The sequence below is a fragment of the Coregonus lavaretus genome, assembly GCF_964263955.1.
Source record: "Coregonus lavaretus genome assembly, chromosome: 4".
Lineage (NCBI taxonomy): Eukaryota > Metazoa > Chordata > Actinopteri > Salmoniformes > Salmonidae > Coregonus > Coregonus lavaretus.
The window spans coordinates 52,699,053-52,726,111 of record NC_139991.1 but is presented as its reverse complement, the minus strand read 5'-3'; the positions used below and the strand labels follow the sequence as shown (position 1 = coordinate 52,726,111).

Here is a 27,059-nt window from a genome sequence, read left to right as displayed (position 1 = left end):
TAATGAAAGAGAAGGATTGCTGTTTTGAATTTGGTCAAGTTAGTGTGGGAGAGGTGGAATAACTATTGCTATCCATCAATAATGATAAGCTACCAGGTATAGACAACCTTGATGGGAAACTATTGAGAATGGTATCACAATTCCAGTGGGTCAGAAGTTTACATACACTAAGTTGACTGTGCCTTTAAACAGCTTGTAAAATTCCAGAAAATGATGTCATGGCTTTAGAAGCTTCTGATAGGCTAATTGACATAATTTGAGTCAATTGGAGGTGTACCTGTGGATGTATTTCAAGGCCTGCCTTCAAACTCAGTGCCTCTTTGCTTGACATCATGGGAAAGTCAAAAGAAATCAGCCAAGACCTCAGAAAGAAAAGTGTAGACCTCCACAAGTCTGGTTCATCCTTCGGAGCAATTTCCAAACACCTGAAGGTACCACGTTCATCTGTACAAACAATAGTACGCAAGTATAAACACCATGCGACCACGCAGCCGTCATACCGCTCAGGAAGGAGACGCGTTCTGTCTCCTACAGATGAACGTACTTTGGTGCGAAGAGTGCAAATCAATCCCAGAACGACAGCAAAAGACCTTGTGAAGATGCTGGAAGAAACAGGTACAAACGTATCTATATCCACAGTAAAACGAGTCCTATATCGACATAACCTGAAAGGCCGCTCAGCAAGGAAGAAGCCACTGCTCCAAAACCACCATAAAAAAGCCAGACTACGGTTTGCAACTGCACATGGGGACAAAGATCGTACTTTTTGGAGAAATGTCCTCTGGTCTGATGAAACAAAAATAGAACTGTTTGGCCATAATGACCATCGTTATCGTTATTCCATCGTTATGGAAAAAGGTTGCTTGCAAGCCGAAGAACACAATCCCAACCGTAAAGCACGGGGGTGGCAGCATCATGCTGTGGGGGTGCTTTGCTGCAGGAGGGACTGGTGCACTTCACAAAATAGATGGCATCATGAGGAAGGAAAATTATGTGGATATATTGAAGCGACATCTCAAGACATCAGTCAGGAAGTTAAAGCTTGGTCGCAAATGGGTCTTCCAAATGGACCCCAACCATACTTCCAAAGTTGTGGCAAAATGGCTTAAGGACAACAAAGTCAAGGTATTGGAGTGGCCATCACAAAGCCCTGACCTCAACCCTATAGACAATTTGTGGGCAGAACTGAAAAAGCGTGTGCGAGCAAGGAGGCCTAAAAACCTGACTCAGTTACATCAGCTCTGTCAGGAGGAATGGGCCAAAATTCACCCAATTTATTGTGGGAAGCTTGTGGAAGGCTACCCGAAACGTTTGACCCAAGTTAAACAATTTAAAGGCAATGGTACTGTAGTGTATCTTGTCGCTGCTGGTGCTCATTGCTGTCAAACAAAGGAGTCCGCTCATACTGAACCTTTGATCATAAGTTTTATTCATTTCACAAGATTTCAGCATAAGTGACGGATGTCATGACACCCGGAGAGCAGTGTCCTCGAATTGTAATGTCTGCTCTAACCTCTTCTTCGTTTTTCCCCAGTATATATAATCTCCCCGAGATATGGGTGGCTCCCTCTACTGTCCAATCCCCTGTCTACAACACACAGACTTCTCTGTCCTATCCGGGGTGTCACATTAAAACCATTCCCTCTGACACTAAAATAAACCTCCTTTCAGTTCCACTTAAAAACATTAACAAAGACATAATCCTAATACACTACAGTACCAAATACTCATTGAGTGTATGTAAACTTCTGACTAAAAGTGAAAGTCACCCAGTAAAATACTACTTGAGTTAGAACTGTGAGTTAGAACAGCGCCGGAGAAGATGGCTGCCGTTTTACAGCCCTCTAACCAATTGTACTATTATGTGTGTTTTTCCGCGTTATTTGTAATTTATTTTGTACATAATGTTTCTGCCATCGTCTCGTATAACCAAAAAGAGCTTCTGGATATCAGGACAGCGATTACTCACCTCGTATTGGACGAAGATTTGTTCTTCAACGAGGCGGCCGCGAAGGATATCATACAGACACCCGACAAGGCCCAAATCCCCGTCATTCGCGTGAGGAAGAGACAGAGATATCGTGGACGTAGATCGGGGTGCCTTGTAAGGATCCGACGGCGAGCGAGTAAACTGCCTCTTCCATCAATCCTATTAGCCAACGTTCAATCATTTGAAAATAAATTGGATGATTTAAGATTACGGTTATCCTACCAACGGGACATTAAAAACTGTAATATCTTATGTTTCACCGAGTCGTGGCTGAATGACGACAATGATAACATTCAGCTAGCGGGCTATACGCTACATCGGCAGGATAGAACGGCTGACTCCGGTAAGACAAGGGGTGGCGGTCTGTGTATATTTGTAAACAACAGCTGGTGCACAAAATCAAATACTAAGGAAGTCTCAAGGTTTTGCTCGCCTGAGGTAGAGTATCTTATGATAAGCTGTAGACCACACTATTTACCAAGAGAGTTTTCATCTATATTTTTCATAGCTGTCTATTTACCACCACAAACCAATGCTGGCATTAAGATTGCACTGAATGAGTTGTACAAGGCCATAAATCAACAGGAAAACGCTCATCCAGATGCAGCGCTCCTAGTGGCCGGGGACTTTAATGCAGGGAAACTTAAATCCGTTCTACCTAATTTCTACCAGCATGTTAAATGTGCAACCAGAGGAAAAAAAACTCTAGACCACCTTTACTCCACACACAGAGACGCATACAAAGCTCTCCCTCGCCCTCCATTTGGCAAATCTGACCATAACTCTTTCCTCCTGATTCCTGCTTATAAGCAAAAACTAAAGCAGGAAGCACCAGTGACTCGGTTAATAAAAAAGTGGTCAGATGACGCAGATGCTAAGCTACAGGACTGTTTTGCTAGCACAGACTGGAACATGTTCTGGGATTCTTCAGACAATATTGAGGAGTACACCACATCAGTCACTGGCTTCATCAATAAGTGCATCGATGATGTCGTCCCCACAGTGACCGTACGTACATACCCCAACCAGAAGCCATGGATTACAGGAAACATCCGCACTGAGCTAAAGGGTAGAGCTGCCGCTTTCAAGGAACGGGACTCTAACCCGGACGCTTATAGGAAATCCCGCTATGACCTCCGACGAACCATCAAACAGGCAAAGAGTCAATACAGGACTAAGATTGAATCGTACTACACTGGCTCTGACGCTCGTCGGATGTGGCAGGGCTTGAAAACTATTACAGACTACAAAGGGAAGCACAGCCGCGAGCTGCCCAGTGACACAAGCCTACCAGACGAGCTAAACCACTTCTATGCTCGCTTCGAGGCAAGCAACACTGAAGCATGCATGAGAGCACCAGCTGTTCCGGATGACTATGTGATCACGCTCTCCGTAGCCGATGTGAGTAAGACTTTTAAGCAGGTCAACATTCACAAGGCCGCAGGGCCAGACGGATTACCAGGACGTGTACTCCGAGCATGTGCTGACCAACTGGCAAGTGTCTTCACTGACATTTTCAACATGTCCCTGACTGAGTCTGTAATACCAACATGTTTCAAGCAGACCACCATAGTCCCCGTGCCCAAGGACTCTAAGATAACCTGCCTAAATGACTACCGACCCGTAGCACTGACGTCTGTAGCCATGAAGTGCTTTGAAAGGCTGGTCATGGCTCACATCAACAGCATTATCCCAGAAACCCTAGACCCACTCCAATTTGCATACCGCCCCAACAGATCCACAGATGATGCAATCTCTATTGCACTCCACACTGCCCTTTCCCACCTGGACAAGAGGAACACCTACGTGAGAATGCTATTCATTGACTACAGCTTTGCATTCAACACCATAGTGCCCTCTAAGCTCATCACTAAGCTAAGGATCCTGGGACTAAACACCTCCCTCTGCAACTGGATCCTGGACTTCCTGACGGGCCGCCCCCAGGTGGTAAGGGTAGGTAACAACACATCTGCCACACTGATCCTCAACACAGGGGCCCCTCAGGGGTGCGTGCTCAGTCCCCTCCTGTACTCTCTGTTCACCCATGACTGCATGGCCAGGCACGACTCCAACACCCTCATTAAGTTTGCAGACGACACAACAGTGGTAGGCCTGATCACCGACAACGATGAGACAGCCTATAGGGAGGAGGTCAGAGATCTGGCCGTGTGGTGCCAGGACAACAACCTCTCCCTCAACGTGACCAAGACAAAGGAGATGATTGTGGACTACAGGGAAAAAAAGAGGACTGAGCACGCCCCCATTCTCATCGACGGGGCTGTAGTGGAACAGGTTGAGAGCTTCAAGTTCCTTGGTGTCCACATCACCAACGAACTATCATGGTCCAAACACACCAAGACAGTCGTGAAGAGGGCACGACAAAGCCTATTCCCCCTCAGGAGACTGAAAAGATTTGGCATGGGTCCTCAGATCCTCAAAAAATTCTACAGCTGCACCATCGAGAGCATCACCGCCTGGTATGGCAACTGCTTGGCCTCCGACCGCAAGGCACTACAGAGGGTAGTGCGTACGGCCCAGTACATCACTGGGGCAAAGCTTCCTGCCATCCAGGACCTCTATACCAGGCGGTGTCAGAGGAAGGCCCTCAAAATTGTCAAAGACTCCAGCCACCCTAGTCATAGACTGTTCTCTCTGCTACCGCACGGCAAGCGGTACCGGAGTGCCAAGTCTAGGTCCAAAAGACTTCTCAACAGCTTCTACCCCCAAGCCATAAGACTCCTGAACAGCTAATCATGGCTACCCGGACTATTTGCACTGCCCCCCCACCCCATCCTTTTTACGCTGCTGCTACTCTGTTAAGTATTTATGCATAGTCACTTTAACTCTACCCACATGTACATATTACCTCAACTACCTCAACTAGCCGGTGCCCCCGCACATTGACTCTGCAACGGTACCCCCCTGTATATATAGCCTCCCTACTGTCACTTTATTTTACTTCTGCTCTTTTTTTTCTCAACACTTTTTTTTGTTGTTGTTTTATTTTTACTTTTTTTGTTAAAAATAAATGCACTGTTGGTTAAGGGCTGTAAGTAAGCATTTCACTGTAATGTGGTCCTCTGTAGCTCAACTGGTAGAGCACGGCGCTTGTAACGCCAAGGTAGTGGGTTCGATCCCCGGGACCACCCATACACAAAAATATATGCACGCATGACTGTAAGTCGCTTTGGATAAAAGCGTCTGCTAAATGGCATATTATTATTATTATATATTATAATGTCTGCACCTGTTGTATTCGGCGCATGTGACCAATAAAATTTGATTTGATTTGATTTGATTTGATTTGAGTAAAAGTCTAAAAGTATTTGGTTTTAAATATACTGAAGTATCAAAAGTAAATGTAATTGCTAAAATATACTTAAGTATTAAAAGTAAAAGTAAAAGTATAAATCATTTTAAATTCCCTATATTAAGCAAACCAGACGGCACAATTGTCTTGTTTTTTAATTTACGGATAGCCAGGGGCACACTCCAACACTCAGACATAATTTACAAACGAAGCATTTGTGTTTAGTGAGTCAGCCAGATCAGAGGCAGTAGGGATGACCAGGGATGTTCTCTTGATAAGTGTGTGAATTTGACCATTTTCCTGTCCTGCTAGCCATGCAAAATGTAACGAGTACTTTTGGGTGTCAGGGAAAAAGTACATTATTTTCTTTAAGAATGTGGTAAAGTAAAAGTTGGCAAAAATATAAATAGTAAAGTACAGATACCCCCAAAAAACACTTAAGTAGTACTTTAAAGTATTTTTACTTAAGTGCTTTACACCACTGATTTTTTACAAATGATTTGCCACTGGTCTTACACAAAGCTAGGATGGCTATGTCTGCAGATGATTCCACACTACATGTCAGCACCCAAAGCTGGTGAGCTCACCGAAATTCTAAATAAGGAGTTACAGTCAGTATCAGAATGGGTGATTGATAATAAACGGGTCTTAAATTAATCTAAAACTAAAAGCATTGTATTTGGTTCAAAACATTCTCTAAGACCTAAACCTCAACTGAGGTTGTGTATAAAGGGTGTGACCCCAGCCCAGTCCTGGCTGTTCGGCCGCCCTAGACAATAATGTTTTTTGTTGCCGCCCTTCTCCTATACCCCCACGAAACTAGAAAAGGGGGATACCTAATAAAGTAATCCTTCTACCCCCCCTTACCCCACCCCACCCCCCAAAAATAAATAAAAACATATTGTAAAGTGGTTATCCCACTGGCTATAAGGTGAATGCACCAATTTGTAAGTCGCTCTGGATAAGAGCGTCTGCTAAATGACGTACATGTAAATGTAAATGTAATACCTAGTCAGTTGTACAACTGAATGCATTCAACTGAAATGTGTCTTCCGCATTTAACCCAACCCCTCTAAATCAGAGAGGTGCGGGGGGCTGCCTTAATCGACATCCACGTCATCGGCGCCCGGGGAACAGTTGGTTAACTGCCTTGCTCAGGGGTAGAACGACATAATTTTACCTTGTCAACTCAGGGATTTGATTCAGCAACCTTTCGGTTACTGGCCCAACTCTCCTACCAGCCAGGCTACCTGCCCGCCGTCCCCAATAGTCCCAGTAAGCAAAATGAAGTTGAAGAGATGTCTAAAATACAAGTTTTTCCAGACGTTGAAGTTAGGTTCATTTTTGGTTTTGAATGAAAGGTTACAATACGTATTTTCCAGATTTTTAAAATACGTATTTTCCGGAAGTTGAAATCAGGTTCATTTTCAGTTCTGAATGAAAGTTTCAAAAACGTATTGAGTAGAGTACATTAGAGTAAAGTAGGGTACAATACAGTACATTATACTGTACTATACTATACTGTTCTGTACTGTTGTGCTCTACTCTACTGTACTCCACTTGTCTTTACTGTACTGTAATTTACTGTACTCTGCTGTGCTGTGCTGTCCAAACTTGTGAAAAATACATTGTTTCAGATTTGGTCCAGTCAAATGTTTGGGCCAAGTCAAGGCTGTCCGGACCGGGCCAGATCTGAACCAATTATAGACGTCTATGTTTGGACCAAATATAGGCCGGTATGGACCGGATGTTTGTGGACATTAAAATCAAGGCCGGTCTGGACCGGACCAAATCTGAACGAAGCGTAGATGTCTATGGTTGGTTCAGATTTGGTCCAAAAACATAAAAAAGACGGCCGGTCCGGATAGGACCAAAAAAAGAAGTCCAAAAGACGTCAGTGTCGGTCCGTGCTTACTGGTGTGTAGCCTACAGTGTCGGCCTGCAATGGAATTTTATGAATGACCATCCATCTGGTAGGCCTACCGTTTGTAAAACAGGCAGATGCATTGGCTTTGCGAGTCCTGATTCCTGTGACTAATCATCTTAGGCTATTTAAGCGCTGAATATCAGCTACCCAACTTTATCAGGAGTTATCCTGAGCCTATTTGCAATGATGAACAATCTGTTTACACAGAGGGAAATGCAGAAGTATTGCATTTTTCGCTATGATCATCTTGTCAAAAATGTGCCGATACAAACTTGAAACCACTGATTATCATGACAATTTAGCACACAGGGCAAAACTCCTGGACAGAAGTTGTGAGCAAATTTTTTATTTGATTGGGCACCATTCAGGTTAGGCTATTTGATCAGAGAAATGTGCATGATGTAAAAAGTTTCTGTCTCATGACATTATCATAAATTTGATCTCCAGCCTGTAGGCTACAGAAAATGCCATTTACTCATTCTAGGCTACATGATTTATGTCAGATTAGTTTTTGACAGAACATTGGTGGAGCGCTGCAGTGGTGTGTCTCTCCAACAGCACCCTAGAGAGGCGCGCTCGGCATGGACAAACTAAATATTTTGCGCCCCTGCTTTTGACAAAGTGGGGACTGCTTATCACAGGGCGGCATCAGCGCTCACCTAAATAGCCAATATGCCACTGGTTGAGAGACATTTCCATTATTTTTTAGCAGAATTATGTAAGGTTTTATGTGTTGTTGGAGGTGCATCTTGGTTAGTTTAGCTTGGAAAATGCCGCCCTCGTCAATCTGCCGCTGTAGGCGGCTGCCTAATCCTGCCTAATGGGCGGGCCGGCCCTGATGTGACCATTGAGCAAATTGAGGAAGCTAAACTCCTAGGTATAACATTGGATGGTCAATTATCATAGTCAAATCATATTGACAAAGTTGTTGTGAAGATGGAGAGGGGTACAGTATGTCTGTTATAATAATATGTTCTACGTTTTTGACACAAACTTCAACTGTACTAATTGTTCAGGCTCTGATCCCATCTTGATTAGTATCCAGTAATATGGTCAAGTGCAGCAAAAAAGACCAAGCAAAGCTGCAGCTGGCTCAAAACAGAGCAGCACGCCTTGCCCTTAACTGCACATACAGAGCTAACATCAACAACATGCATGCCAGTCTTTCCCGGTTGAGGGTTGATGAGAGATTAACTGCTTCTCTTCTAGTTTTTATGAGAATTATTACTGTAATGAATATTCCAGATTGTCTACAAAATCAAATAACATTCAGCTCAGACACCCATACATACCCCACAAGACATGCCACCAGGGGTCTCTTCACAGTCCCAGAGTCCAAAACGAATTCACGGCAACGCACATTATTATACAGAGCCATGATCAGCGGTGAGGGGACACACACTCTAACACACACATTCTTTTTTTAGTTGCATTGTTTGTATTTTTGATTTAGTGTTATTTATTTTCAGTTGTATTGTTTGTGTATTTTTTTATTTTACATTTGTGTGACTGTTCTTTTCTAGCAGTGTACCAGTGTCTTGTTACTTGTCATGTTTTGTGTTTTTTGTGGACCCCAGGAAGAATAACTGCTGCTTCGGCAAAAGATAATGGAGATCGAAAATAAACAAATAAAACAAACAACAGCAGAATCAATAACCTCTTCATAATAAAAACAGTTGCTTTGTGAGAAGGTGTTAAAGTTCACAGTTAGCCATTGTTATGTAAATGCAGCTGAAAAGTACTAGTGGCCTGGCTTTGGCCCCAGGTGAGAGCAGGTCCGCCAAGTCAACTAGTTTTGTGTAAACTTACTGTAGAAATAGAGGCTGGAAAGTACAAGGGGCCCCATTCAGACTCAGGAAAATTCTGCCTTTCCTACTCACGCCTTTCCTGTGCATTTCTCAGTAGTTGGTATTCAGACTTACCTAATGCAGGCGTGTAATGTGCTCTACAGGTGTGTCTACCTTGCGCTCACTGAATACATTTTATTAAACCGTTGAAAACCCTCCCACTTGCTGGCCAACAGATTTTCTTGTGGAGTTTTCATTCATTAGGGTTTTCAGTACATTTGTCTTAAGCCATCCCTTTAAATACAGTGTACCTTTAATTAGAATTTTGTTGACAGACTCACTAGAATACATTTAGAGAACGGGTTCAAACCGGTTCAGATTTTGGGGTTAGGAAAGTATGCATGAATCATTAAAAAGCAGGTTTGGAGAGCCTTTTAAGCACAAAATATATTGATGAATCAAAAACACAGTGGTTTGATTCATCCTGAAAGTTGCCATATTCAAGTTCAATCCATGAAATAGTAATAGGGGTTGAACAATAGTCCTATAAATCGACCCTAATCCTCACTAATCATGGAACTGTTTGACAATGGTCCAGTCGTCGTGAACCGTGCGCCACGGTTACGTGTGGTCTGAGTTTAAACTGCTACGTGTGGTCTGAGTTTCATAATGATTCAAATAGGCTACATGTCCTAAATTATTGCACAGCGTTAGTCTAATATGATCCACTAATGCTAGCGACCCTCAGGAACAACTACACGGACGTGACAGAGGAAAGAAAGGTAAATGGAATGGAATGGAATGATGCAAAATGTAGGCAACAAATTGAAGGAAACTAACACTAAAATGACAGTTATAAGTCGCCAGGGTTGTGGGTTCGATTCCCACGGGGGGCCAGTATGAAAATGTATGCACTCACTAACTGTAAGTCGCTCTGGATAAGAGCGTCTGCTAAATGACTAAAATGTAAATAAGTGAATGTGGGTTTAACTGATGGTGGCTCCCGAAAGTGGCTAATATTTAACATGATACAAATTGTCAAATAAAACAGAAAAGCCCGGGCATATAATTAAAATATTTTAAAGCGTATACATCAACTCGGCAGGTTCGGCCCTACAGATATCTATAGCTTGGGTCTCCAAATTTCATCCACTCAAACTATGAGGGCATACAACTAAAATTATTTTATTTATAGCCTACTTCACTGTGGAAAAGGAGCCACAATACATGTCATAACTCATGTTGATAGGATTTTCAGTTTTCTTCCATATGACTGTTTTAAAATTAATCTCCATGGATCATAAGGAAAAATTGTCGAAAGGCGTATCTGTATACAAACCTCTGCCACACCTTCATTTGGTTGATCTCCACCCCAAACGAATAGTGGGTGAATAGCATGCTATTCTCATGCTTAAGGTCAAGGTCAGAATATGCATAGAGAGAAAAGTCTATAAAAAGGGAATTACGTTCCATGTACGCTTGCTTAACTCGGGTCAGAATTCCCCCCAAGGTGAAATAAAATAATATCTGTTTAAACAAGGAATCAGAAACCATTATAGGTGGCTTTATCAATCTATACTGTAAACAAAACATGAAACAGAAAATGTATTAAACAAATCTACTTTGAAACAAAAGTATACACCTTACACACATGGTTATGGGCTTTTAAAAAATAAGACACCTGTACTATGTCTGTTATTTTACTGCTGCTCTTTAATTATTTGTTATTTGTTATTTTTACTTATCTATTTTTTGCTTACGACTTATTTTTCTTAAAACTGCATTGTTGGTTAAGGGCTTGTAAGTAAGCATTTCACTGTAAGGTCTACACCTGTTGTATTCGGCGCATGTGACAAATACAATTTGATTTGATTTTATGTCAGATATAGAATTGAAATGTATTCAATTTTGAGTTTGCATCACAATATTACACTTTAAGTACACCACAGAAGACTGAAATATAACAAAACAGTTTGACATAGAAACACTGGATTTTAGTCTTTTTTTTTTTTTTTTATGAATTATGAAATTATGAAAAATATTAATAATATGCCACCCATGAGGCCAAAGAGGGTGCTTCTGGTCATTGACTACAGGAAAGGGCTACACCATTGGCCCTTGCTCAGTAATGTTATTGTTTTGAATATGGGTCCTGATTCAACTGTGCTAATTATTCATATGAAAAACAACCTTTCCAGACAGATGTATTTTTATGTTAATCTAGATAATTGTTGGTGTGATAACATCCACAGTAATTTCAATGTTTTTTTGTTTTTTTCACTTTAAAAAAAAGATTACCAGCCCTGCAAGTGACTCTTACAGCCTCCAATTCAACAGTTTCCAGATGTTTCTCCAGTATGGCTTAAAGGGGAAATCTGCATTTCAAACACCCACTACTATTGTGGCAAAAAGCTGAGGGATGAGACTGGAGAAATGTTACTACTCTCAAATTCATAGACAGAGCTATGGATGCAAGGACTGATATAAGTTATATTCTTCTAGAATCAATGGGTATATAAAGTTCATTCAAAAGTAAAAAAATTCAATCGCAGATTGCCCCTTTAATGTGTGCCATCTATAAAGAACCACGCTTTCCCATAAAACCCTTATCTACATTGTGTATGTGCTTATGAGATACAGTATTCAGACCCCTTTACCTTTACCACATTTTGTTACGTTACAGCCTTGTTCTAAAATTGATTAAATTATTCCCTCATCAATCTACACACAATACCCCATAATGACAAAGCAAAAGTGATTTGTAGAAATTTTTGCAAATGTATTACAAAACCCCCCGGAAATTTCACATTTACATAAGTATTCAGACCCTTTACTCAGTACTTTGTTGAAGCACCTTTGGCAGTGATTACAGCATCGAGTCTTCTTGGGTATGACGCTACAAGCTTGGCACACCTGTATTTGGGGAGTTTCCCCTATTCTTCTCTGTAGATCCTCTCAAGCTCTGTCAGGTTGGATGGGGAGCGTTGCTGCACAGCTATTTTCAGGTCTCTCCAGAGATGTTCGATCGGGTTCAAGTCCGGGCTCTGGCTGGGCCACTCAAGGACATTCAGAGACTTGTCCCGAAGTCACTCCTGTGTTGTCTTGGCTGTGTGCTTAGGGTCGTTGTCCTGTTGGAAGGTGAACCTTCGCCCAACTCTGAGGTCCTGAATGCTCTGGAGCAAGTTGTCATCAAGGATCTCTCTTGGGAATGGCAGGCAGGGATGTAGCTCAGTTGGTAGAGCATGGCGTTTGCAACGCCAGGGTTGTGGGTTCGATTCCCACGGGGGGTCAGTATGAAAAAATTAAGAAAATAATAATAATGTATTCACTAACTGTAAGTTTCTCTGGATAAGAGCGTCTGCTAAAATGACAAAAAAACAAAACATCCCCACAGCATGATGCTGCCACCACCATGCTTCACCGTAGGAATGGTGCCAGGTTTCCTCCAGACGTGACCCTTGGCATTCAGGCCAAAGAGTTCAATCTTGGTTTCATCAGACCAGAGAATCTTGTTTCTGAGAGTCTTTAGGTGCCTTTTGGCAAACTCCAAGCGTGCTGTCATGGCCTTTTTACTGAGGAGTGGCTTCCGTCTGGCCACTCTACCATAAAGGCCTGTTTGGTAGAGTGCTGCAGAGATGGTTGTCCTTCTGGAAGTTTCTCCCATCTCCACAGAGGAACTCTAGAGCTCTGTCAGAGTGACCATCGGGTTCTTGGTCACCTCCCTGACCAAGGCCCTTCTACCCCGATTGCTCAGTTTGGCCGGGCGGCCAGCTCTAGGAAGAGTCTTGGTGGTTCCAAACTTTTTCCATTTAAGAATGATGGAGGCCACCTTCAATGCTGCAGACCTCATGGCTTGGTTTTTGCTGTGACATGCACTGTCAACTGTGGGATCTTATATAGACAGGTGTGCCTTTACAAATCATGTCCAATCAATTGAATGTACCACAGGTGGACTCCAATCAAGTTGTAGAAACATCTCAAGGATGATCAATGGAAACAGGATGCATCTCATAGCAAAGGGTCTGAATAATTATGTAAATAAGGTATTTTTAAAATATTGTCTTTATACATTTGCAAAAAAAAGTAAAAAAAACTGTTTTCGCTTTGTCATTATGGGGTATTGTGTGTAGATTGCTGAGAAAATGTTTTATTTAATCAATTTTAGAATAAGGCTGTAACATAACAAAAGGTGGAAAAAGTCAAGGGTTCTGAATACCTTCCGAAGGCACTGTATGTACATGTCAAAAGGCAACCTGGTTTAGAAATTAGCCTTTGGATAGAGCTAGGCTTTGGTAATTAAACCCTGGCAGTATGTTATTGCACAGAGAAGGGGATTGGGAGAAGTGTTTGTGGTGCATGGGCAGAATGTGACACCCTTCAGGATATCAGCCAGAGAAAGTACTGTATGTGGGGAAGTGTGCACTACAGACTCCATAGACCTCCTGTTCAATGCTGAGAAACAGTGAACCAGCAGCACAGCACACATTCAGCGCTGCTGTTAGGGTGTTAACAAAGTGTCCCCCTGCTGCCTAAGGGAAGTGTATTTGTAAGTAAATGCTTTCAGTGATTACACACAGGGATTCCTACAGGGATTCAGCCCAATCCATTCTTAGGTAATATAACTCCTTGGTAATAGAAAGAGCTATTGAAATAAAATGACATAACATCCCAATGCCATTGCAATTACCGTCCTCTATCCCCGTGTTAATGTGGGTTGAACTGATATCCAGGAAATATTTTCTTCAGAATAGCTTAGTGCTGATCCATGTTGCTGCATTAATGGTGAAAAAATATAATTCTCCACTGCTGAGTAGGGGCAGCCTCCTTCATACTGAGGAGGTACTCATTATCATAACACAATGTATTGTTGCTGACTAATTTCCCTAACTCCGTATTTTCTAGGAATTGTTCCTGTCCCGCAAGTTCTAGCTCTGTCAGCTGATCAGCTGATCATGAATTAATAATGTCTGCTTGACATTTCAAACCAAGGTTTATTGGGTTAAAAATACAAAAACCAATACTCATCATCTCTCTTCTTTCAGACATGTACCTCTAAAAAACACTCCATGAATTACCTATAGGGCTACTTGTTATTTACACAAGTGTACTAGAATACTGTCAGGTACACTAGAAATGTGGTTACACATCAAATACAAATCATCTGGCATCATTATGACACAAATAATAATTTAATATCACCCTTTCAAGGTAATTCGAAATAACACAATCAAAACACACTCCAGGTGGGCCAGCAGAAATGTCATCAATTAATCCTAACACATCTACATTTTAGTAAGCTGTGTTCTTTTGACTAATCAATGCTACAAAGGACTTTAATTAGCCTGCTGCTCCGACAGCTCAGAGTATCTCTCTACAAATCCTTAGACCTTCATTTGCATCTGCGTTTGACAGAGAGGCTACATCAAAATATTGTAGATACAATGAGCCCATTCCAACGTCTCAGAGCATTTCATTAATGCCCACGGAACAACAGGAAGTTTAATGCGCCTCTTAATTGAGCTATAAACCCTGAAGGTCATTCTCAATGAAAGTGTACCTCAGAATGGCAGACAGACAAGAAGAAGACAAGATACTGGTGTTCAGAAGTTTTCTCAACCTTACTGCAGCACTTAGTGGAAATCATATATAGCCTAATGCTTTGGAAGTATAAGGACGTCTGCTTAGGGTCATGAGACACTCAGCCATTAGACATGTTAGTAATGTAAACATGGGGAATGGAATGTCTAGCATGAGAGCATGTCAAACTCCCAGACAAAGTCTGATACGTATATTGTTCCTGTATTGATGCACATTGACTTTTATTTTGTCTTTTTTTTTTTTTACATGCAGGTCCCTCATAACATCATACTGTAATGGACAATATAATACTAATAAGGAAAAATCTAGTTATACAATGCAGTCAGTGGAATGCAGTAGTGTATAGGCTATATGGAGAAAGATACAAAGGGGGAGAGATGAAAATGGTAGAGGATATACTGTATACAGAGGAAAAACTGGTAACAGGACAAAGTGTGCAGTCATGTAAGATTATAGTAAGTAACATAATGAGACAACATGAAACCTTTAATAATGTGTTTTGAAAACCAACAAGATTAACCATAATAACATTATTCTCTCAATCAAGAGATTGGAAAATAATAGGATTTCAAATTGTCACATAATCTGTGATTAAAGACCAATTTTGAGCAATCATCGCCAACCCAAGTGATTGCTTCTTGACGCAAACTCATTACCATGTTAATTCTCAGCTCACCCCAGGAACTTTGGAGACATGCAGAGTCATGTACACATCCACAAGAGGGAATGATTATCAACGGTTTCCACAATCAAACACAGCAATAAATACACTTTCCTTTTTTTCTCTGAAAGCTGGACAGAATCCACGTAGAACCTGGACATTTTACATTTACATTTTTAGTCATTTAGCAGACGCTCTTAACCAGAGCAACTTACAGTAGTGATTGCATAAATGTTCATACTTTTTTCAAACTTGTGCCCCGTGGGATGTATGGTGGACAAACAGAATATTACTTCAGCTGATTATTGCTGATATCATACTGGTTTATTAGCGATACCACATTATTCCCTGAATGATGCAAGTCTCTTGTGTAGTTTATAGATCTAGTTCCCACTTACTTCCCACTCCAGAATGATGTAAATGTTAAAGACCAAATAACAAAAGGCTGTTGTAAATGTAATACTTAAGGTAATTCCAGAATGCTATTATTTTAAACGCCTCATAGGACAAGTCCTATTGTGTTTCATTAGCTGTCGCAACCTTATTAAGACTGATAAAGGCAGCTACAGTTGAAGTCGTAAATTTACATACACTTAGGTTGGAGTCATTAAAACTCGTTTTTCAACCACTCCACACATTTTTTGTTAACAAACTATAGTTTTGGCAAGTCGGTTAGGACATCTACTCTGTGCATGACACAAGTAACTTTTCCAACAATTGTTTACAGACAGATTATTTCACTTATAATTCACTATATCACAATTTCAGTGGGTCAGAAGTTTACATACACTAAATTGACGGTGCCTTTAAACAGCTTGGAAAATTCCAGAAAATGATGTCATGGCTTTAGAAGTTTCTGATAGGCTAATTGACATCATTTGAGTCAATTGGAGGTGTACCTGTGGTTGTATTTCAAGGCCTACTTTCAAAAGCAGTGCCTCTTTGCTTGACATCATGGGAAAATCAAAAGAAATCAGCCAAGATTTCTGAAAAATAATTATAGACCTCCACAAGTTTGGTTCATCCTTGGGAGCAATTTCCAAATGCCTGAAGGTACCACATTCATCTGTACAAACAATAGTATGCTAATATAAACACCATGGGACCACGCAGCCATCATACCGCTCAGGAAGGAGACGCGTTCTGTCTCCTAGAGATGAAAGTACTTTGGTGCGAAAAGTGCAAATCAATCCCAAAACAACAGCAAAGGACCTTGTGAAGATGCTGGAGGAAACAGGTACAAAAGTATCTATATCCACAGTAAAATGAGTCCTATATCGACATAACCTGAAAGGCCGCTCAGCAAGGAAGAAGACACTGCTGCAAAACCACAAAAAAAAAGCCAGACTACGGTTTGCAACTGCACATGGGGACAAAGATCGTACTTTTTGGAGAAATGTCCTCTGGTCTGATGAAACAAAAATAGAACTGTTTGGCATTAATGACCATTGTTATGTTTGGAGGAAAAAGGTGGGGCTTGCAAGACAAAGAACACAATCCCAACCGTGAAGCACGGGGTGGCAACATCATGCTGTGGTGGTGCTTTGCTGCAGGAGGGACTGGTGCACTTCACAAAATAGATGGCATCATGAGGAAGGAAAATTATGTGGATATATTGAAGCAACATCTCAAGACATCAGTCAGGACGTTAAAGTTTGGTCGCAAACGGGTCTTCCAAATGGTCAATGACCCCAAGCATACTTCTAAAGTTGTGGCAAAATGGCTTAAGGACAACAAAGTCAAGGTATTGGAGTGGCCATCACAAAGCCCTGACCTCAATCCTATAGAAAATGTGTGGGCAGAACTGAAAAAGCGTGTGCGAGCAAGGAGGCCTACAAACCTGACTCAGTTACACAAGCTCTGTCAGGAGGAATGGGCCAAAATTCACCCAACTTATTGTGGGAAGCTTGTGGAAGGCTACCCGAAACGTTTGACCCAAGTTAAACAATTTAAAGGCAATGCTACAAAATACTAATTGAGTGTATGTAAACTTCTGACCCACTGGGAATGTGATGAAAGAAATAAAAGCTGAAATAAATAATTCTCTCTACTATTATTCTGACATTTCACATTCTTAAAATAAAGTGGTGATCCTAACTGACCTAAGACAGGGAATTTTTACTGGATTAAATGTCAGGAATTGTGAAAAACTGAGTTTAAATGTATTTGGCTAAGGTGTATGTAAACTTCCGACTTCAACTGTAGCGAAGGGCACTCAACTTGTCCTGCACTCACTCAGATGACAGATGATTGGTTAAAATAAATGGATAATAAGATGATAGTTGGAGCTGTATTGTTAGATTTCAGTGCAGCCTTTGTTGTTATTGATTATAAATTATTGAAGAAGCTCACTTGCTATGGCTTTCGATCACCTGCCATCACATGGTTGGTGATGTAAGTAATAACACGCAGTCAAACATACACAGATAAAAAAAGAAACACAAGACGTCATATTCAGTGTTCTGTCTTTTTAATTGCAGATATCAATTCATGTAATTACATTAATACATATTCTTGAAAGCAAAATATCATATTAAACAACTCAAGATGTGGCAGGACAAGATGCAGCAGGGTAATCTGGCTGGCAGATGGATGATGAGACGAGACGATCTCATTGGTCACCTCTACACCTCCCAGCAGGGCCGGTACACCCTTCCCACCATACACCTCATGGTGTCCCTCCTGACGATGGAGATGCTGGGGCTCAGGTCCTGGCCAGCCTCTCTGTGGTCCAGGGTCAGGACTCTGTCAGGCCCGGCAGCTGCAGCTCTCAGCTTGTAGAAAGGAAGTCCTCTGTTCAGGTTCTTCCACAGGCCTGAGTCTGCCAGCAAGACAATCTTGGAGCTCCTGCCTCTGACTGAATCAGGGCTGTTTTCAGCCACCTCTTCACTCAGCAGGGAGTCTAGGGTATCTTGCTCCAAGGCGACGTCCTCCGTCTTGCCCATGGGGATCGCCGTGGATGGTGTGTAGCACTCCAAGAAAAGTGCCACGGCAAAGGTGATGGAGAGAACAGAGTGTCTCATCTTGGAGAATGAGGATCTTCGTGGAGGTTGATGTTGCAAGTTGTTGTGATTAGCTTTCTCGAGCTCGTTCTCTTCTGACCGAGATGTTTGTCTTCCTCTTTTATACCGTTTGGACCTCTATGATTTGCCATCACTGCTTTTCTTTTCGTTGTGTTTCAGGATATTAAACAACAGTATGATGACGTGGTCGATGAGACCCCTAACAGTGTTGGAGTGTTGTGTCTTGTGGAGAGTTAATTAAGCTTATCTGCAACGTGGCTGGTCTTTCTAAAGTCTGTGAGGATGAAACAGTGGGATTTCATTGAATGAGCGACACAAGGGAAGACGCCATTCCAAGAACCTGCCCTTTAAAACAACTAAAGTGGATTACCCACCCAATAAACCAGTATGACTACCTTGTGGTTAAGGACTCTCAATGATACATACTCCCCTCTCATGGCCACCTTATAACAATGTAAAATAAGGGATTTTAGGTGGGATTACAGATGAAAAGCAAACTAATGATAATTGAAGAGCTTGGTGTGCATGTGGCACCAGGAACACCAGCAGGGTCCTTTGAATACGTGTTGAGAGGAAATTCACAACGTCACTGATGTAAGGCTTTGGTGAAGATAGGAAATGTCTCTTAATTAAAGAGCATATCCTCTACATCTGCTGCCTGTGCTCTCTGTAAAGCCTTATTTGTTCACTTACTGGTACCTGCATATTTACAACCTTACCTAATTAGGAATACCAGACAGGGATTTAAAGGTTTGAACACCTGCTCACATACTGTAGTCCTCTTGAAACAGATAAAATGCTGGTGGGTTCAAAGTCAGCTTGGCTAGAAATATGCACAAAAAAGGAGATGCTGGCTGGTGGACCATCAATGGTTTTGCTTGGTGATTTATAGCGATGACCTCAGATAAGATAATGTTCCGGTCAGATAATGTTCCTGCATAATAACTTTTCAAATACGCACAACTCTCGTCCAAAGATCTGTATCTTTTTGGGGAGCTGTTATTATTGTTCAATAAATAGGCCTACTACAGTACATCTTAGACATTCTGTCTGTTTATTCACACTAGCATGTCTTGCTTCAAATCTCGGCTTTGTTTGACAACGGTTATTTTTTGTCCAATGGTCGAACCCAGCTGTAACACACTTGAAAGTGGAAGATGTTTTTGTGTCTTAGAGTAGTTTTTCAATACATTTTAAAGAAAGATAGATGTGATTTGTTCTTGATATTCAGACATCGTTAGCACCCATATACTGTGTGAAATGACACTCTAAGAAGTTCTCCCACAGTTCCCCAATTAAGAGGAATAAACTTGAAGTAGCGGGTTTCTGTGTGTGCGTCTAAAGAGAAATGCTTTAATGGCCTCCTTTAATGTTATTTTCTCTTCTCCTTCTCAGAGAGAAAATGGTTTTGTTGAAGGGGATCTAGAAGTTTGCATTATTGTTTTCAGCAATTGAAGACTCCAGTGTCCTCTTTCTGCAGGTGAATGTTAAATGTCAAAAAAGTATTGGATGCAAACAAGCCGACTGGCTCGAACAGAGGATTTGGTCTCGAGTGAAAAAATATTAAACTATATTGCAACTCAAAAAATCAAACAGGATGCCATTTAAATCAAGCAACTAGCCAGAGACTAAATCTAAATTTCATAAGGACTTATAGCAGTTTTAGTTTTTAGATATACAAGAAAAAAGCATATCAGGATGCAGTACTACGTTTTCTAATGCAATTAATGTCCTCTTACTCCATTTATTCCAAAAATGTTCATCACCCCCCCCCAAAAAATAATATTTAAGCACTTGATATTTCTTCAAAATCAAAACAACCTTAAAATGTATATCGAACTTACAATGAACAAAAACATAAACGCAACATGTAAAGCTTTGGTCCCGTGTTTCATGACCTGAAATAAAAGATCTCAGAAATGTTCCATACACACAAAAAGCTTATTTCTCTCAAATGTTGTGAACAAATTTGTTTACCGTACATACCTATTAGTTAGCATTTCTCCTTTGCCAAGATAATCCATCCACCTGACAGGTGTGACATATCAAGGAGCTGATTAAACAGCATGATCATTACTCAGGTGCACCTTGTGCTGGGGACAATAAAAGGCCACTCTAAAATGTGCAGTTTTGTCACACAACACAATGCCACAGATGTCTCATGTTTTGAGGGAGCGTGCAGTTGGCATGCTGACTGTGGGAATGTACACCAGACCTGTTGCCAGAGAATTTAATGTTCATTTCTCTACCATAAGCCACCTCCAATGTCTTTTTAGAGAATTTGGCAGTACGTCCAACCGGCCTCACAACCGCAGACCAAGTGTATGGTGTTGTATGGGCGAGCGGTTTGCTGATGTCACGTTGTGAACAGAGTGCCCCATGGTGGCAGTGGGGTTATGGTATGGGAAGGCATACCATAATGAACACAATTGCATTTTATCGATGGCAATTTGAATGCACAGAGATACCGTGACGAGATCCTGAGGCACATTGTCGTGCCATTCATCCGCTGCTATCACCTCATGTTTCAGCATGATAATGCACAGCCCCATGTCGCAAGGATCGGTACACAATTCCTGGAAGCTGAACATGTCCCAGTTCTTCCATGGCCAGCATACTCACCAGACATGTCACCCATTGAGCATGTTTGGGATGCTCTGGATCGACGTGTACGACAGTGTGTTCCAGTTTCCGCCATTATCCAGCAACTTCGCACAGCCATTGAAGAGGAGTTGGACAACATTCCACAGGCCACAATCAACAGCCTGATCCACTATATGCTAAGGAGATGTCGCACTGCATGATGGTGGTCACACCAGATACTGACTGGTTTTTTAAACCTTGCCCCTAGCTTTAAATGAAATAGGTATCTGTGACCAACAGATGCATATCTGCATTCCCAGTCATGTGAAATCCATAGATTAGGGCCTAATGAATTTATTTCAATTGACTGATTTCCTTATATCAACTGTAACTCAGTAAAATCGTTGAAATTGTTGCATGTTGCGTTTATATTTTTGTTCAGTACACAGTTGAAGTCGGAGGTTTACATACACCTTAGCCAAATACATTTAAACTCAGTTTTTCACAATTCCTGACATTTAATCCTAGTAAAAAATTCCCTGTCTTAGGTCAGATAGGATCAATACTTTATTTTAAGAATGTGAAATGTCAGAATAATAGTAGAGAGAATTATTTCTTTCAGCTTTTATTTCTTTCATCACATTCCCAGTGGGTCAGAAGTTTACATACACTCAATTAGTATTTTGTAGCATTACCTTTTAATTGTTTAACTTGGGTCAAACATTTTGGGTAGCCTTCCACAAGCTTCCCACAATAAGTTGGGTGAATTTTGGCCCTCCTGACAGAGCTGGTTTCCCTGAGTCAGGTTTGTAGGCCTCCTTGCTTGCACACGCGTTTTCAGTTCTGCCCACACATTTTCTATAGGATTGAGGTCAGGGCTTTGTGATGGCCACTCCAATACCTTGACTTTGTTGTCCTTAAGCCATTTTGCCACAACTTTGGAAGTATGCTTGGGGTCATTGTCCATTTGGAAGACCCGTTTGCGACCAAACTTTAACTTCCTGACTGATGTCTTGAGATGTTGCTTCAATATATCCACATAATTTTCCTTCCTCATGATGCCATCTATTTTGTGAAGTGCACCAGTCCCTCCTGCAGCAAAGCACCCCCACAGCATGATGCTGCCACCCCCATGCTTCACGGTTGGGATGGTGTTCTTCGGCTTGCAAGCCAACCCCTTTTTCCTCCAAACATAACAATGGTCATTATGGCCAAACAGTTCTTTTTTTTGTTTAATCAGACCAGAGGACACTTCTCCAAAAAGTACGATCTTTGTCCCCATGTGCAGTTGCAAACCGTAGTCTGGCTTTTTTATGGCGGTTTTGGAGCAGTGGCTTCTTCCTTGCTGACTCGTTTTACTGTGGATATAGATACTTTTGTACCTGTTTCCTCCAGCATTTTCACAAGGTCCTTTGCTGTTGTTCTGGGATTGATTTGCACTTTTTGCACCAAAGTACGTTCATCTCTAGGAGACAGAACGCATCTCCTTCCTGAGCGGTATGACGGCTGCGTGGTCCCATGGTGTTTATACTTGCATACTATTGTTTGCACAGATGAATGTGGTACCTTCGGGCGTTTGGAAATTGCTCCCAAGGATGAACCAGACTTGTGGAGGTCTACAATTATTTTTCTGAGGTCTTGGCTGATTTCTTTTGATTTTCCCATGATGTCAAGCAAAGAGGCACTGAGTTTGAAGGTAGGCCTTGAAATACATCCACAGGGACACCTCCAATTGACTCAAATGATGTCAATTAGCCTATCAGAAGCTTCTAAAGCCATGACATCATTTTCTGGAATTTTCCAAGCTGTTTAAAGGCACAGTCAATAATAATAATAATAATAATAATAATAATAATAATAATAATATGCCATTTAGCGGATGCTTTTATCCAAAGCCACTTACAGTCATAACTTAGTGTATGTAAACTTCCGACTTCAACTGTAACTGAAACCGCATTGAACTTTTATAACCTACAATTGAACTGATGATAAAACAGAACCTCCAAATCGTATTGTTGATCCATTCATTCATGACTTTCCTTATCAACCACATGTGGAGAAGACAAACAGTCCGAACCCCATCTAGTTATTCATTCGCAGTATGGAACTGTATTGACCTCTGTATGTGTCCAGTAGTGTTGTGGATACTGTAGTTATGACAGAGAGTGGGGTGTTTATCTGTTGGTGGCCAGTGTGTTTCAGGCCTCTCCCTCGTCAGGTGTTTGCTTGGTGATGTGTGTGGTTATTGGAGTACAGCTGTACGCCACATGTCCATGACAGACCTGACTCTATAACATAACTGGAATGCTTGTTTTATGTACTATGGACACCATTCTATTTAATTATTTCATAAATACCTGATAAAATAGGCAGTCAAGGCAACATGAAAGACTGCAGACTTTTTATACTCCTCAATATGTATTTCTTAAATTATTTTGATAATCCAGAAATGTTCTTCACTTTTCTCTCCTTGAAAGTCGAGTAGCAGTGTAGAGGACAGGGTACCCCTTCCTTGTTTGCCCTTGGGCGAGGAGAGGGGGTAGCAGCTAGTCCAGAGCAGCGTTCAAGGTGTTTGTGTGTTAAAGAGAATTACCCATTAACTGCAACACTGCTTCACCTCAAAAGAAAAAAAGGCCCTTTTGAAGTGTGAGGCCAAGATGTGCAGACCAGCTGACTACACTGACAGTGCCAACCCAAACACGAGGCCTCAGTCTCAGGGGTTTGAGAGGGGCAAAAAGACCCCAGCCACGCACCGAGGGGAGACAGAGACTCTCACATAACGCAGGGCCCTTCTGGACACAGCAGTGCACCTCTTTAAAACAACACCAAGAGGCAGGCCGCACCAAACAGGCTCAAGTGTTATTCCAGCTAGGTAAATACAGGGCACAGATCTAACAGTGATGAATGCTACATATTAACAGGCACAAATTGAATTATGTTGTTGAAATTCCATGCATTCTGCCGGCCAGTTTGAGATTGGGGTGATTAAAATCTATGAGTCTTCCCCTTACGGCGTGAGGATTTCTGAACCAAGACAGGCATAGAGGACTCCCCTTTCAGAGGCAGATCATGCAGTTTCTAAAGGAGGGATGACATTGTCCTCCAGTCTTCTATCCCGTAAAGAACCTAGAGAAGGTCATCTAGTGTGTCCTTCGTATAGACTTTGGATAACAGTCAGCTCAGCAGGGTAAAGCATTGACGTGGACACTTCTTAGGATGTGTGCCCAAGGGCGCTTTCAGGCAGCAGGCACTATTGCATTGGGATTTAGAGATGAATACAAACTAATTAGGGTCTGAATTGAAGATAGAAGTTCAGATCTGATGTAAGGTCAGTTTTGCTCTATACCTAATGGATAAGGTTAGGCTTGGATAAAAGTCGATGGATGAAAGCCAATCCTAGATCAGAGGCCACCCCCACCTAAATCACTCATTAGACACAGTGCAGAGATGCCATAAAAGCTATATGGACCCAAATAGGTCTGAGTCATGAGGGGGTCGCTGAATGCAATAAGAGAGGCAAAGCCATCTTCTCATCTTTGAGCACTTAAGGATGTAGAATCTCCCACACACAGATACACAGGTCACACACACAAAGAGATCTGCAGAGATACCAGTAGCCATGGTGATGGTCAGACAACATGTAATCAAGATGCAGAGTATAAATAGCAACACAAGCTCCCAGGGTGTTGTGTAAGAGAGAGAGAAAAAAAAAGTTTTGAAGAAAGTATTTAGTGACTTTTTATTTCTTAGTGAAGCGACGGAAGAATTAATTATATGGACATGCTCGGCAGAATCTGATCCCCTTCCAAATCACACTCGCCTCAGTGACCACACTGTTAATATTGGGTGGGGGAATGTTGTTCCAAGACTCTGGAGTATGAGCATTAGAAATGTTGTGTTTCAAAAGGGCCTTGCACATTTGCTATGAGTGTTGTACGTTGGCAATTTTTAAGTGGGAAATAGTAAAGGGTTTGTACTGTGTGAGACCTTTTCACTCTCTTTTCTTAGATCTTTGTTATCAAAGTGTTAATTCAACTTATTAGTTCCAATATATGTGATGCACAGTAGAAATTGTGTGCCATTCATGGCCTGATGTGTTTGTTACAAAATTGTTATTCTCCTCCCATGTGGAATGATACAAAGAGAAAATGTCTCAAGGAATTCTGATGATTTCAAGCAAAAAGTCTTCATAATTCATAACACATTAATCATCTGGTTGGGAGGATCGTTTTGCGCCATAGGAAAAATCTAATCTTGACAAGTCTAGCTTCCATAAAACATTGACTAGATTTCTGACCACGCTTTATACTCTGGAGGTAGACCATTTGAGACACATGGGCTGTCTGATGGCTCATGTAAAAAATACTTAAGCGGTTAGGCCTTTACAAGGAACTCCTCTGTTGTGTTGCTCAGTAACAGGAGCCCATGAGCTTCATGTTAGGGTTGCTGTGACAGACTACTCCATGACTTACTCAGTGATGTATCTGTTTGTCACATGTTTTTGTTATAGGCTATTGTATATTCAATGGAGCTGCTACTCATAGAAAATAGATTAATATACTGCAGAATCACCAAGGCCATAATACTTAAAGCCTACATCTATAGACATACAGTGCATTCGGAAAGTATTCAGAACAAGAAGTTTGGAACCACCAAGACTCTTCCTAGAGCTGGCCACCAGGCCAAACTGAGCAATCAGGGGAGAAGGGCCTTAGTCAGGGAGGTGACCAAGAACCCGATGGGCACTCTGACAGAGCTCCAGACGGAAGCTACTCCTCAGTAAAAGGCACATGACAGCCCGCTTGGAGTTTGCCAAAAGGCACCTAAAGGACTCTCAGACCATGAGAAACTAGATTCTCTGGTCTGATGAAACCAAGATTGAACTCTTTGGCCTGAATGCCAAGCGTCACATCTGGAGGAAACCTTGCACCATCCCTCAGAACAACGACGCTAAACACACAGCCAAGACAATGTAGGACTGGCTTCGGGACAAGTCTCTGAATGTCCTTGAGTGGTCCAGCCAGAGTCCGGACTTGAACCGATCTAACATCTCTGGAGAGACCTGAAAATAGCTATGCTGCAACCCTCCCCATCCAACCTGACAGAGCATCTGCAGAGAAGAATGGGAGAAACTAGCCAAATACAGGTGTGCAAAGCTTTAAGCATCAAACCCAAGAACACTCGAGGCTGTAATCTCTGCCAAAGGTGCTTCAACAAAGTACTGAGTAAAGGGTCTGAATACTTACAGTTGAGGTCAGCAGATTACATACACCTTAGCCAAATACATTTAAACTCAGTTTTTCACAATTCCTGACATTTAATCCTAGTAAAAATTCCCGGCCACTTTATTTTAAGAATGTGAAATGTCCGAATAATAGTAGAGAGAATGATTTGTTTCAGTTTTTATTTATTTCATCACATTCCCAGTGGGTCAGAAGTGTACATACACTCAATTAGTATTTTGTAGCATTGCCTTTAAATTGTTTAACTTGGGTCAAACGTTTCGGGTATCCTTCCACAAGCTTCCCACAATAAGTTGGGTGAATATTGGCCCATTCCTCCTGACAGAGCTGGTGTAACTGAGTCAGGTTTGTAGGCCTCCTTGCTCGCACACGCCTTTTCAGTTCTGCCCACAAATGTTCTATAGGATTGAGGTCAGGGCTTTGTGATGGCCACTTCAATACCTTGACTTTGTTGTCCTTAAGCCATTTTGCCACAACTTTGGAAGTATGCTTGGGGTCATTGTCCATTTGGAAGACCCATTTGCGACCAAACTTTAACATCCTGACTGATGTCTTGAGATGTTGCTTTAATATATCCACATAATTTTACTTCCTCATGATGCCATCTGTTTTGTGAAGTGCACCAGTCCCTCCTGCAGCAAAGCACCACCATAGCATGATGTTGCCACCCCCGTGCTTCACAGTTGGGATGGTGTTCTTCGTCTTGCAAGCCCCACCTTTTTCCTCCAAACATAACGATGGTCATTAATGCCAAACAGTTCTATTTTTGTTTCATCAGACCAGAGGACATTTCTCCAAAAAGTACGATCTTTGTCCCCATGTGCAGTTGCAAACCGTAGTCTGGCTTTTTTATGGCGGTTTTGGAGCAGTGTCTTCTTCCTTGCTGAGCGGCCTTTCAGGTATGTCGATATAGGACTTGTTTTACTGTGGATAGAGA

At 41.7% G+C, this 27,059-nt stretch overlaps 1 protein-coding gene across 1 annotated transcript; it reads right to left on the bottom strand.

Moving 5' to 3' along the window:
* Positions 1 to 17,897: 17,897 nt before the first annotated feature.
* On the bottom strand, positions 17,898 to 18,296 carry pmchl (pro-melanin-concentrating hormone, like; the record flags this gene model as incomplete). The annotated part of the gene is made up of 1 exon (XM_084159701.1): positions 17,898 to 18,296. One exon carries the CDS (start codon positions 18,294 to 18,296, stop codon positions 17,898 to 17,900), a length of 399 nt encoding a protein of 132 aa, XP_084015827.1.
* Between the last annotated feature and the right edge of the window lie 8,763 nt (positions 18,297 to 27,059).